Source organism: Leptosomus discolor, chromosome 6, assembly GCF_034619465.1.
Source record: "Leptosomus discolor isolate bLepDis1 chromosome 6, bLepDis1.hap2, whole genome shotgun sequence".
In the NCBI taxonomy this organism is placed as follows: domain Eukaryota; kingdom Metazoa; phylum Chordata; class Aves; order Leptosomiformes; family Leptosomidae; genus Leptosomus; species Leptosomus discolor.
The window spans coordinates 23,043,791-23,058,071 of record NC_141396.1 but is presented as its reverse complement, the minus strand read 5'-3'; the positions used below and the strand labels follow the sequence as shown (position 1 = coordinate 23,058,071).

The 14,281-nt window shown below is 45.7% G+C and overlaps 1 protein-coding gene across 1 annotated transcript in view; it reads right to left on the bottom strand.

Moving 5' to 3' along the window:
- Window positions 1-14,281, bottom strand: part of TLL2 (tolloid like 2) — a 96,700-nt gene that overhangs the window by 57,531 nt on the left and 24,888 nt on the right. The window contains exon 2 of the mRNA XM_086466335.1: window positions 3,509-3,619. Coding sequence (XP_086322461.1) covers window positions 3,509-3,619 — 111 coding nt within the window. The remainder of the gene's footprint in view (window positions 1-3,508; window positions 3,620-14,281) is intronic.

Below are 14,281 nucleotides of genomic sequence, written 5' to 3'. Positions count from 1 at the left end.
AATCCTGAAAGGGTCCAGACAAGAAATTAACTAGTTGGTAGTCCTGAGCCCTCTTAGAAGAGCACATCCCCTGGCATTCGCTCAGAGTTACTCTGCATTGTGTGCAAATACTCTCTGCTAACTTGCGGCTCAGAGATTTAACTGAGTCAACAGAGATCAACATGCAGACAGCTAAAAACTACTTGGACTAAATGGGCTACACTTAGCTGTAGACTGCCATCATGACTGCCTTTCCCTCAACAGGATCTGAAGAAACCCCCACTTTTATAAATGCACCAGAGAAGGATGTTTACACAAGATGCTATTGCAAAGCCTTCTGCAGTTTTCAGCTCCTCAACCTGTGCTCTTCCTGACAAACTGTTGGAAAGGAAGCTCCTCTGGAGCAAAGGAAACTGCTCACTCGAATAAGGACTATCAGGTCATATGCTGCACTCCAAAAGACTTTAAGTACAAGTGATGCAATTCCCTGTGTAATGCCAATTCCCTACGTGACCACTCACACAAAAGAATCCAGGCATACTGGACAGAGATGTCCAGACAAAGCCAAAGAGGGACAACACTGCTGGAGCTATGAAGCAAGGTACCAAGGTGGGTACCAAGGAGACAGCTACCCCTAACTATAAGCCCCACATGAACAGTCTTCAAGGTGATTGCCAGAGAGCTCTGGGCCAATATCCCTGAGAGGTAAGGAACCATGACTCTGCTCGATAACTTCACCAGGAAGACAGTTCTATTTGGTCCATGGCTTTGAGTCCCAGATACCAGGAATAAAACACTAGTTCTGATATCTGCTGAGAAAATACTTGGAAACACTGAACATCAAGGCATCCCACTCCCAAGCAGGCTCACAAATTTTGAGGGTCTGAATAGCAATGCTGGCATTTCTGCAAGCAAGAAATTAATGCAAAGAACAAGCCTGGAGCACATTCGTGCTGTGAAATTAAGCTCAGCACAGAGATCTGTGGCAGAATCCAGATGGTCCTCAGATCAGATTCCCTGCCTCTATCTCTCTCAAGGGCCTAGAGAAGGGCATAGCTATCCTTCTTGACAAAGACTGGAAGAAGGTGAAGAAGGGGAAAGCTTGAAACATCTGACAGTCTCGGCCCTCACCACCCAAGGCAGAGCTTTTACTAAAGCAGATCATCTTCAGTTGGATCCAGCAAAGAACCATGCCCCCATCACCCGTAAGTACACAGGAATCTCAAGCTTCCTCCAGAGCCTGACAGCTGCAGACACTCCACACAAGCTAACAGGGTGTGCGACCATGAACAGCCCAACAGTGTCAAATAGCACAATTTTCATCCCTCCTCCCAGCCGAACAGCATTTTCTGGGGGCAAGGGAACAACACAGGGAAAGAAGAATGCCTGGCCTAATAGCGTGTTCAGAACTGCAGCTCCCAGATACGAAGAGCCTGTGTGCCTGCATGTACGTATTAAGTACTTCCTCTGCTATACAACTAATCCGATTAACAGCTTTAGGAAACTCCATAATGTTATAATTCAAGGGGTCTCATTCATAAAAGGTCTTAGGCTGTTTCTGTACAGAGGTTGCATTCTTCCCACTGGAAATAAAAAAGCAGAGAGCAGGACTTTCTCCTAGGGAAGAATGGGACCCAATCACTACCATGCTGAAGTAGACCACCCTCTTACAATTCACATGAGTGTCAAGCAAGCCCCACAAGAGAAGAATCCTGCTCCTGCAGAGAGCCCCCTCACAGGGCAAATGAAGACAGAGATGCCTCTGTGCATGTTCTGCAGAAAGCATGACAGTCATGGGGGCTGTCCATTTGTCAGCCTGCACTTTCAAGGGCTGAAATCCAGGGGGACGAATGAAGCCTGCCAGAGACGAGGACAGGGCCAAGTGAGTGACGAGACATCACCATTTGCCTAATGCAATGCACCAATTTTGCCTTAGCCAGTAAAAGGTGCCAGGAAGAGACTCATCCAACCACACAACACGAGCCATGGTTGTAAGAGACCAGCACCTGCATCACAAGCTACAGATGTGGGTTATAAAACTCAGTTCGTTTGCCAGATGGCGCAGGTCTGGCACAGTACCGAGTCAAAGAAATGTACTAGATACGACAACTAAAAAAGCCACCAGAGCAAACTAATACAGTCAAACACTGTCTGGCTTTGCTTCCCCAGTAGTCTCCTCATCTAACTTCAGGAACTGACAAAGGGATGTGGAAGAGATTAATGCTGCCTGCCTCACTTAGTCCTCATTTTATGATTCACCTTCTGCTCTGAAGGCAACCTACTCCTAATCACCTCTCACCTAAGCACACACCACAGCCCAAAACATGATATGAACGGGCTAAGTGACATGACAATGCAAGATAATTGCATTTCCAGGGAGCAATGCTCAATCTGAAGAACTGGACAGCCCTCCTATGCCCAGAATGTCAGCATCTGCATGAGTTTAATCAGCCACATCGGCATCAAAAGCATGCCTCTGTGTTGGACATGTCATCTTTCACACTCACTCCAACAGGAAGCTAGAGTACTCACCCCCAGTACAGGACCTAGACAGTGCTTAGATGCTCCGAAACAAAGCTAGGCAGTCACAAGAATACAAAACCAGCCACCAGTCCTTACAAATGGTACAATATGAGCTGAGAAGCACAAGGGTCAGGTGAACTTCAGTGATTTCCATCTCTACCCAAGATCTCACCCTACTTGCTAATCTAATAGTGTAACAACAGAGAGAGAAAAGACCTTCTGTCCTGACCTTCTCTGTCTCCAGTCCCATTGGTATCTCTCAGAGCTCAGACTTCCAGCAATTTCTTTCTTGCAGCATAAAAGTGGAGCAGAGGCTGCTGCATGGAGCCCTCCAACCCACCCCCCCACCCCCCCCCACCCTCCCCGCAAACCGGTTGCAGAGTGTTTCAGAGACTATTGCAGCTCAAGTCCACTCAGAGCTCCTGAGTCAAGAAACAACTCTGTTCTGGCACAAGACTGAGCATACATAAGAGCTGAGTAGGGGGGCAACAGAAGCATATGTTACCTCCTCTATCGGCTCTACAGAAAATCAGCGCAATTGTTCACCTATTTCAATCATACCATCGCTTCAAGGCTAGCCTGTATGCAAGACTGCAGTGGGTTTTACCTAGGTAGACAGCTGAAAAAATGCATTATTCCATTAAGATCATACATTGCACGAAAGGGGGGGAGGACAATAAGAGTCAAAACTAATACCAAACTGAGTGTCCCTATTTCAAACACTTTCCTTCCAAATTTGTAGAAAGGCAGTTCCTTGTAGAAAGAGACCAGTGCTGTAAATTTGAAAATCTTCTCTCTCAGACAAGATAGGATTGGCTACATCAAATTGCCATTCGGTTTTTGTTTAACAAAATTCAGAGTTGGATCCCATCCTCAGTCACGTAACTAAGCTCTGCATGCACCTCCCTGCCTGTGGGAACACGCATCACAAGTGAGAGGGAACTCTTTCTTCCCTAAGGATAAAATCAGGGAAAAGAAGGCATCACCACCCCAGGGCTGCCCTTACCTGAAGTGTGTCTTGCGTTTCCATCTGAGTGCTTTGTTAAGTCAACAGTTCTGTCTATTTGAAACAGCTTCAGATCATCTTCATCTAAAGCGATATCTCCCCAAAAGGCAGCTGGAGAGAAACAAACTGCAATTAGTTTAGTTTTTATTTTGGAAGGAAAGTACAGTTCGTATGTAGCCCATACCACACCTAAAAAGCGATTACTCCGTGGACCAGAAAAAAGGTAATACACAGCGTTTTAAAAGCATGGACGGAGTGGACGTCATTGGAGGCATTTAAATGAAGCAGATCCACCAAAAGGAGGTGGGATTCCTTCTGTTGATCATTGTGACAGGTCTGGCTCTCAACCATGCAATAAGGTGGTGGGGTTCACTCTTCACTGAAGTCTACAAGGAAGACAATCACTGGCATTTCCCTAGTTAGTGTGAAGCAGTTAGCTAAATTGCAGCTCAGATCCTGAGATGTTGCTTCTGCAACCATCCCCATGCCAACAATTTGATGGGAGGATAGTGGTGAAGGACTCAAGCTCAACTGTGTATATCTAACGGCTACAGCTGTCAGCCTGTAGGCCCTCATATACATGGTTAGCATGCAGACACACTGCATTGCTCCAAATCCAAGCTGAAAGCCAGCCGACCGTTTCCACTTTGGTGGAGGAACCCCAGTTATTTGTCCCCTTGTGGACCAGTTACCCAGATTTAAGTTTGCAGAGTTTTTAATTTTGTAAAAATCCTTGAGTTTCAGCCACAAGTCATGAAAATAAGGTAAACAAACTGATACCTTGACATTCACAGCTCAGGGAAACAGACTGGAAATCATTTGAGTGGAAAAATTATACCCCTGGAGTATCCTGACCAAGTTGATGCTGCACACTGTAGAGTCACCATTTTGGGAATTTGAACAAAATAAACAAAGGCAATGAAGCAGTTGACCAAGCAGAACAGATCTTTCAGAGATAACAAACAGGTTACGAACAGAGCTGTTAAAATTCATACAAGAAGCCTGTGTAGGCTGATGAGAAATTAAAAAAAAAAACCCAAAACACAACAGAGCAAATTAATCAGTGGTACAGTTCAAGAGAACTCAGTAAGCCAGACAAGGAGCAATGTTGAGTCACTGTCTGCAACAGCGATCAGATTTAATGGAATAATTTTTTCTTCTCTTGTTAAGTCAGCAACTTTCACATTACCAGGGTGGGGGCGGTGGGGGAAACATCTGATTGCTACACTAGCAATATCACTGATCAATGTTAGGCCTGAAAAACCAATGGGTTTTATTGAGCATCTCACTTGTACTGCCAAGACCAAATTAAGTATGGACCTTTGCCTGAATATCAGAAACCTGCAATCAGGTCTGTGGCAACTGAATTATGAAAGGTTAACTCAGAGAGTTTTTTCTGATACAACTTGGCACTGGTTCTGATGCAGAGCTTGCCTTCTCCATTCCGCATCTCAGCACCTCAGTTGGTACAATAGCGTTTGCCAGTGTTACTACTCTGGGACACAGGAACAGCAAGAAGCCTTTGCCTGCTACCTGGCACATCCCAGCAGCCATGAACTGCCCCAGCCAAGCGCTGCTACAAGCAGCAAAGCCCTGGTATGAGCAGAGGGGGACTGAGATGCCTTCCCCTGGAACAAAGCTGTTTCCCTCTCATTACCTGGCCACAGCAGAGCAATGGGAGACAGCCTCAAAGGAGACTGGGTCTGGCTTTTTGGTTGGATCTCCTTAACAGTGCTACCAAACTCCAGAGTACAGAAATAAAGCAACAGCTCCAGAAGAGACCATAGTTAGTGCAGACAAACCTATATACAGACTGACATCAGTTATAACTAGGACAGAGCCTCTGCTTGCTACAAAAACACAGAACTCAGGCTCTCCCCAACTTCTTGGCAAACCAAGCCCTCATGATGAACAGAGAGGAACCTAAAATACTACCAGATCCCCACCAGCTAACAAGTCTACCAGAATGGCCAAACATCCCAAGGTGATTTGGAATAGCCAGCGGAAGAAAGCAGAGACAAATGCTCTTGTGACTGCAATTTGAAGAAAAGACATTTTATCCATCCAGAGAACTTACTTGCTTAAGACAATGTAGCAGTCAAGGGGCAGAGATGTAAATGGCATCCCATGCCATTTAATTCCCTCCCCAGCCATGTTTGGCAAGTCACTATTAATACCAGCCAACTAGATATCCATTCCCTACCCTCCTGTCAAACCTACTGTCCCATTTCATCCCCAAACTAACTGCCCCCACCTTGGGCTCTCAGTGGCTGTTTTCCATCAGTACCACACAGTTTGTTTCTAAGGCTAAGGCAGCCCATGCCAAAGCACAGCTCTCAGGGCAAGCCTGCAACATGGATTTACATCAACAGAATTGTTAGATTTCCCTTCCAATGGAACGCAGCAGTTTTCTCTCAGCCCTAGCAAAGGAATCTCTTTCTGTTACAAAGCCATACATCATCCTGAAAGATGGCTTACTACAAAAGCTGAATTTCCCTAGCATTTATTTCCAGGTCTCTGTAGTCCCAGTGTGCTCCAGGGGAACCATGATTTATCACAGTCCCGAACCAGCTGAACAACTTTCCTCGCTGGAAGTCCTGGATGAGAATGCTGCACTGCAACTTCTCCTGCGCTGTCAAAGGCTCCTTCCTAAATGCACGCAAGCCTGAAAGATGCTTGCTTCCACCCCAAGGGAGCCATCCCACAGGAAAGCCCAAGTACTTTATTTTAAAGGGTCACAAGTTCAGAGACTGCTGGCAAATGAAGCATCTCAAAGCATCCCTTCTGATTTCCTCTACCAAGGTCTCCTTTTTAATTTAATGTGGGAGGACTTCCAAAAAAGAAAACAAAAACAAACAAAAAATTTTAAAACCTCCAAACAGCAGGCTAACAAGCTTGGAAAACAGTATTTCTCTTGGCAGAGAGCTCCGCAGTGTACAGCCAGGTGCAAACTCTTAACACTCAGTGCAACAGTGTGCCAGCTTTTCTTTAAGATGCATTAATCGCTCACTAAACAGAGCAGCTCTTATCGAGGCTGATGGAGCCAATATGAGAGAGTTTGCTTCTACACTGGACTAGTAACCTCCACCAACCACCCTGAATGTTTAACCTCATCACCTCCCAGCATATGCAACTGGACAGCATTTGTCTGTTGGGGCAAAGGGGATAGATGACTGTCTTTAACAAACAAATCCAATAGCCAAATGAAAAAAGCAGCCTGGCAAGCTGTCTTCATTTTCAGTACATTTCTCTGCCAGGAAAACAGTCCACAGGCTGGTGTCTGCACTGTGTGCTGAGAAGAGAGGTGCCACGACAACTGGAAGGTATGGCAGATGGCACTAGGAAGAACACCTCCTTCTAGGCAGAGGACAGGCTGAACAGTTTCTGCAGGTGCTTTGAACATCACACAGAGTCCAAACTCACCTTCACAGTCGTCATTTTCCACAGTAATTTCTTTGGGGAGGCTCTGGCAGGCTCCCACTTCAAAGCAACATGATAGCCCAAAGTGTCTTTCTAAAATCTTCACCGCTCTTCCCTGCAAATCACCTCCAACCTGTTTTTTCCCCCAATATCCCCAAGCAATTCCCTTCCCCATTCCCCACTTGTTTTTTCTCCTTTCCCTAGTTCTGAGTAGCACAATCCGATTTCAGGGGAAAAAACTAATTTTGCTGTCTCTTATGAGAACTCAATACAAAAGTATTCACAACAGTTTAAAATATTCCTTCTCCATGAAAAATGTGTTTCATCCAGGCCTTTTAACAAAATTCTTCTCCTTTCTATTTTTTCTTTTTTCTGTTTTTTTTTTTTTTTTTTCCCCAAAGACAACAAGTAGGAAAAAAAAGTGACCAAGAAAAGCTTCTGGTATTCAGCCAGAAAACTATTCCTAAAAATACATCTCAAAACACAATGCAATATTATTGTGATTTGTTAAAAACAGGCTGATCTCTAACACTTCAAGACAAATACCTAGGGATGAGCATCCTTCACCCTGACAGCAGTCAGCTCCAAGTTTATGAAAGTATATAGGAGCGCCACTTGAGCTGGCAGAAGAATATAACTCCATGCTTGAGAAATGTCGTCCAACATCAGCCACCAAGACAGAGCAAAACTTTTCACCTATTTGCATGCCAGGAACCCTTTCCAGGAAGCCCCCATTCCTGCACCAGGGCATCAGTATAGGCCATAGATTTACCCTGATGACAGGGATCAGCAAAGCAGCTGCCCTCTGGACACTATGGGAGACCACAGCAATTTCCCCTGTAGCACCCAACAGGACCAGCTGTGACAGAGAAAGAGAGGCCTTGGAAACAGGCATACCCTGCCTGCCAGGAAAGCTCCCTCCATCCCACTGCACCTCAAACATAAGGTTTTCTCACTGACTGAAGCTTTTAATAAGAAATGGCAGGGTTTAGGTGCTGAATGGGATCTGAACCTAGACTGAGAACTATGCCCTCTAACTGAAGCCAAAGGAGCCCTCTTTCTGTGGGGCCAGAGCCGCGCTAAGTTAGTGTATGTCATCAGCTCGAGGGTCTCGTCTGAACTCGCAGCCAGCTGGCACAGCTCACGCTGACAGACTTAATTTCAGTACTTCCAGCATAGTTTTAACACAGTTTCGCTGGAAGGACTTTACTTTTGCTCAGCAGGTTTCCCACAATGCAGTACAGCAATGAGCATTGAAAACAAATAGCAATGTGAACCCAAGTAGATCCCTCAGACTTGTTTCATCAATACTCACAACTTAAATTCAGTTTTCACTAGTGTTCACCATCTCTGTGTGTAGGTGATAGCTGGGTTCCCAAGCAGGATGCCTGATGACTACTCATGCCAGTGCAAAATATTCAAGGAAGAAGCATTTGCACAATTAACCTTATCATCTTCAATCCTGTATCAACAGATGCTGCTGTCAGGCAACCCAGGTAGCCTGCCTGCGTCTGCCTGACACAGCCTCAACTGCGTCACCCAAGTGATGAGCCACACCAGCTGTTTGTGGCTCACAGTGCAAATGAAGGATGTGCTCTGAACACACTCATAAGATCCGTTGCACATGTATTTGTAAGGGACAATGTCTATGCCCACCCAGATCTCTGCTCTCCATCATCTGCATTACTGAAAGATGTCAGGGCACCAGCTCTTCTTGTTCCAGACGGCTGATTGTACCATATCCAAATAGTAGGGCAAACCAATGTTCCACCTTAGCAACATGAGCTACAGGCAAGGAGTGCTGGGCGCATGCAGACACAGGTAGGTAATAATGAGTGCCACCTCCTGGCAAACAACAATATGACTATTCATGCACTGGCAAAAATACGTGTTATTTTTGAGCACTTGCTGGTGCTTCCCAACCTGATAGGTCTGAGTATGGGGAGATTGAATTTTCAGGGCTGGCCACACTTTCATTAGGGCTAACACCCTGCAGTCTAACAATAAATAAATAAATCAACGATCAAAGTGCATTCCTTTCTTTGCAGAAAGACAGGTCTGCTGCTGTTGCTGAACTGCCTGCTGGCACAGGAACTAGCAGAACAGTATTCTGAAGTATGCTAAGAAAGCTTTATACCTTGAAGAAAAAACTCAACACATTCCTTTGGGCAAAGTAGCAACTGTGTCAGAGGGAAGAGCAAAGCCTCAAAATAAGGCAGAAAACGGTGAAAGAAGAGAGAGAAAATATCCCAAGCCAACCCTTTGGAAATAGGGCCAGATCCTGAGCATCGAACATTCAAGCCAAAGGAGGATGGGAAACAAGTGGCAGTAGTGAGTAAAAGAAAAGCATCAAGACCACCATATTCAGCCATTACAGTTTCACCTGGATCAGTTATTTCTCCTCAGTAAGAATGATCAGAAGTTTCCCAGTGCCCAGCTTTGGGGATAAGCTAGTGTCCTGGTTTGAGCTAAAACAGAAGGGATTCTGTTCAATCATTTTACTTTTCAGTTAAGTCTCTTCTAAGCAACTGCACTTTCTGCACTCAGCAGCACATATTTCCAGACAGTGTCTGATTCTAGTAGTGATAGCCCTTGATGTTTATAGTTAACACCAAGGAACGGTACACAGAAAGGCTCTCGCTTATACTTGCTCCTACAGCAGCCAAGGTCACTGCTAAATCTTGTGTGTGGTGTTGAAGTGTTGTAAGTAAAAGGGTCATAATAGAGTAAGAGGTTGCACCTGCAGGGAGAAGTGAGCCAGACAGGTGACCCAAACCTGACCAACTAAGTATTCCATCCCATAGACGTCATATTCAGTATAAAGTGGAGGGATCACGAGGGTCAAGCTCTCTTCTTCGATGGCCGACATCCGAGGAGGACTCTGTCTGTTCTGTCCCCGATCCCGATCCGTGCATTCCCCAATCCAGTGCCTGAATCCAGCTCCTGCGTCTGGTTCCCGGCTGCTGCCAAGTCCAGTCTGGGACTGCCCCAGTGCTAGCCCTGTGTTATCGCTGGTGATATCATCGGGTGGTTTGGCTTCAGTATTGGTCTCGTGTATATTTGTATACATTTTATAATTTCTTACTACTTTTATTTATCTTTTCTTCTATTGTTATTTTTCCATTACAGCTGTCTGAGTTTCCTTTTCCAGCCTGTTAGTCTCTCCCCCTTGTTCTCATTCTCTTCCCCTCCCGGGGGCCAGGGGTTTTAACAGTGACTGCCCGTCAGTCACTGGTGGCTGGCCCAGCCCCAGCCCCAGCCTGAAGGCTCAGTGGCACAGCCCTGCACGCAGCCAAGGCAGCTGGCTGGACCCTCCTGGCAGCAGGGGCTCAGCAAAGCCATTTTCGGTGAGCAGGAGCTCCCCAGTCCAGGGAGCTCATTTCATTTCAGAAACCAGTCTCAGTTTGTGGCGAAACGTCTAAGAAGACAGTATACCTCTAAACGGCAACAAGTATTTCAAAAATGTCAAAACCTCCTGGGAATCAGGGTCTGAATCCCTGTTCAAACTTCCGCAGAAACCTGAACTTCCTAAATTACCATGTGTAGTGCTCCCACAGCACCCTTTCTGGGGAAATTATCTGCAGGAGACCCAGTTGGGCCAGCAATTCCAATCCATGTTCAATCAATGAATTTCCTTTCCTGGAAGGTGACAATGCAGGAACAAAGAAATAGTTTGGGCTTGAGTTTGCCCAAAGCTGCAAGCATATGTGTGAGCCTACACAATGACCAGCTTTAAGGAATGATACATGCTCTCCCTTGACTGAATGCCATGTTATTTCAACCAAGAACCGCATAATTCAGTGGCATAGATTATAGTACCTGCCATAATTAGGTTAGGAGAAAGACCTTTTCATTTTAATATTCATAACTCTCCTGCTGCTTGTCACTTCATCACTCAAGGTCTTCACCCCTTCCACATTGACATGGCAGTCACTCCAGCCCAGTGATCTTTGAAACCATTCCTGGTACAACGAGCAATACAGGAAGGCACATGTGAACACAAAGAGCTAGAAATACATGCCACAGGCAGCAAAGCAGCTCCCTCTACGGGCTCTTAAATAAACACCTGTCTCTTCATAAGAAAGCACTGCAGGGGGATGTCTGCTGCCCAATACTTCAGACCACCTTACAGGGTTAAGAATGATACTCCCCTGTAATGTGGTGCACAAAACCCAAGAGACTGGCTTAACCCCTCCTGTTTTCATGCAAGGTAAATTGAGCTATGTGAGCTTCGTAACATTTTTGCTTTCTGCTCTAGGTGATGGTGCGTGTCCCATGGCAATGCTGATAGGAGACAGGGCTTTGGCTGTGCATCTCTGAATCATTCTCCCTGAAAGCTGTATGCAGTCTGCAGAGTGCCTCTTGGCCACATTATACACGTAGGCAAACAACAGGCTTTAGGAAGAAGCTATCATGGACATACAAACAGTGCGGAATCTCTACCTGCCAACACAGACAGACATGCACAGAGCAGTTAAATTCACCTAGACACATCACTCCCATGCAAGTGAAACCAAGCTATGCAACTCATTTGGCTGTCCTTCTGCCCAGGCAAACCCGGCCCTCTCCTGCTACCTGAGAGACATAGGTAGCCTTCCTGGCTTCTGTCCAACTCCACCATGGCCACAGACACTCCACTCTGCTGAGGAGGGGGCTTGATTTCAGCACCTTCTTTTCTCACAAGCCAGGAAGGGCTTTCAGATCCAGCTTGTTCCAAATGCAAGCAGCATGCCCCCACCCTGTGCCACCACTTCAAACTGAAATTCTCCCTCTACAACTTCTGCCAGGTCAGCATTTCTTCCTTCCACCCTGGTGTCTAGCTCTCAACCAGATATCACCCCATCCCGTATGTTGCCTGTACAGCTCTCTATTTGCTATTGCTTAGTGTTTAAGGAATAATACATAAGGTAGTCTAGGACAAAACCCATCTTTTACTGCATTGAGCTAGTGGACTATGAAGCAACAATGTCTTTAGAGCATCCAGGGATGATGAGAAAGCACACATTTTTTGTCTTTAGCTACCTATATCTGTAAGCCGAGCAGCTGACACCTTCCTAGTCTGTAGAAGGGAGTGCAGGGAAATTGCTTTTAAACAGGGCTAGCATTCATAAATATCTTCGCTCTCCAAGTTACATAAAGTTCAGAGCCACACAGAGAAAAAGCCAATGGTGACTCAGAACAGAGCTGGTATCTTCTCTTCAAGCCAACAGCATGGCAAGACGCCCTTGCCAAAAACAAAACAAAAACCAAACCCTTGATTTGCCAACTTCATGTAATTTAACGCGCTCAACCATTGTTTCTTCTGTCCTAGCTGATTTAAGAAGTGCCGAACCCAGCATTTGCAGTAAGCTGCAATCACTTTCTCCTCTTCTTGGCCCAACCAGTTACAAATTATTTTAGGAACCAGTAGTGCTGGTCTTGCATCAAGAGACTGTTATACATACACATATTGTTTAAACAAAAAAGTTCTTTTCTGCAGTATCCCACAGCCAGGTGCTATCAGCCATCACAGCAATAATGCACAACAAACAGAAGTTCGGGCATGGCCATGGTGCTCATATTGCCAATAAAGACTGGAGCTGCTGCACCAAATTAATCCAAAGCTTCTGCCTGCTACCCCTGCTCTAGTGAGCAAACTCAGTAATTTATTATGGAAACCAGAGGAAACAAACTTCCAGGATTCCCAGACCTTGGACCACTGGGCAGACAGCAGAGCTTTCCCCTCATAACAGCATGGTATGTAGAAACTCCCTCTTGAACACAAAGTCTTTAAACACCTTTAGAGAGGATTGCTGCAGATCCTTTTCAGAAAGACAAGAGCAGAAAACTTCATATTCAGCCAGAATTAAGGGAAGCTCTGGCATCAAATCAAGTGAAGATCTTCAAGGGAAAATTTGGGAGGAAATGCTCTAGTTGCAGATAGGTGGAATCTGGCAGGTTGAGCTGCACCTCAGCTTACAGGAGTTGGCTTCTGAAACTCCATCACAAAGGCAGGAAAACCTCTCACAGGTGCTGCTTTTCATGAAAAGTACAGAAGGGACGCAGATGGCAGCTGGATCATGATGCAGGAGAAGGGGAGCCACATAGAATTCTCTCCATGTTTGACAGTTAGCAAGTTGCCTAGACAAGCCCTGGCCTCCTATAGCTTTTGTCACACCCTGCTCAAAAGTTATCCTGACTAAATAGAGGCAGCGGACAGAGATGAGAGACCTAGACACCAGCTATCTCCACCCCCTGCCAACACCGCCACCTTGCTGTACATACAGCTCTTAACCTTAGTGGAAGTGGGAACCAGGAAACAAAACCACAAGCAGATAAAAGCATTTCGTGATCTGATCCTAAATGATAGGAACCATAAATAGGACAGTGGCACTACCTGACAGAGGCAGCACCTTCCCCAAATGCCTATGAAGTGATTCTTGTTAGCTCAACTTGCAAGGCAGCAATCCTGGCTTGGAAATTCAGCATTGCTTCCGCTGCCCTTTAAGAGCAGGAGATGGTAAGGTTCTGGGTAATGAAATCCAAGAATGCTTTTGTCAATTAATTATGTAGAAAGCTGTACCACGCAAGCCCTGTCTCACATCCTCCATCATTTTTGCTGCTCAATATAACTTTAATTAATCTTTCCTTTGCAATTTGAAGGAAGGGTGAGCACGCTGCAAACACCCACTGAGTATTAAATTGATTTCCTGTTTTATAGTCCTCTTTCCCTCCCTATTGGCCCAGCTATGATTTGTGGCCCTTCACTTGGAGGCATTTTTTCCACGCTAATATAATCGAAAGCCCCAAGCAACAATTGCATCCAGAAAAGTAACACTTTGCACAGCTGATTGCTTCGGCCCAGCCTCTGCCAGCACAGAGCAGATTGTCTCTTGCCCCCTTTTCACCCACCACCACAAGAATTCAAAGCAACCACCTTATCACCATACCTTCAGCATTTTTGCCTAAAAAATTAGCAACATTTTGTCCTAGGCACCTAAGCAATCAGATCCCTGTAGTTTCCTGCCTGCCATTTGTAGTAGTGCGTCTTAATTACCAAAGCACTAATGCAAAGCCTATTCCACTCTGAACACAGCCTCCTGGCTGAGGTACCAGGCTGGTCTTGTACTCCAGATATCTGGACCCAAAACCAGAAGGAACACCAAGCTCAGCTGAGCTCCCCAGTAACTCCACCCACCCTCAGCAAGAGACACCACCTCACCCTGGGCTTTTGGGGCTGAAAGGAAGATCTTTAGCAGCAAGCACATCCCAGAGCAGAAGCCAAGTCTAGGGTAGGCAGGAAAATAAGGACAACTGAATGCAGCCCAGCTGTTCAGCAATGGAACAACCTCTTTTCAAAGGACCTTCCCCTCC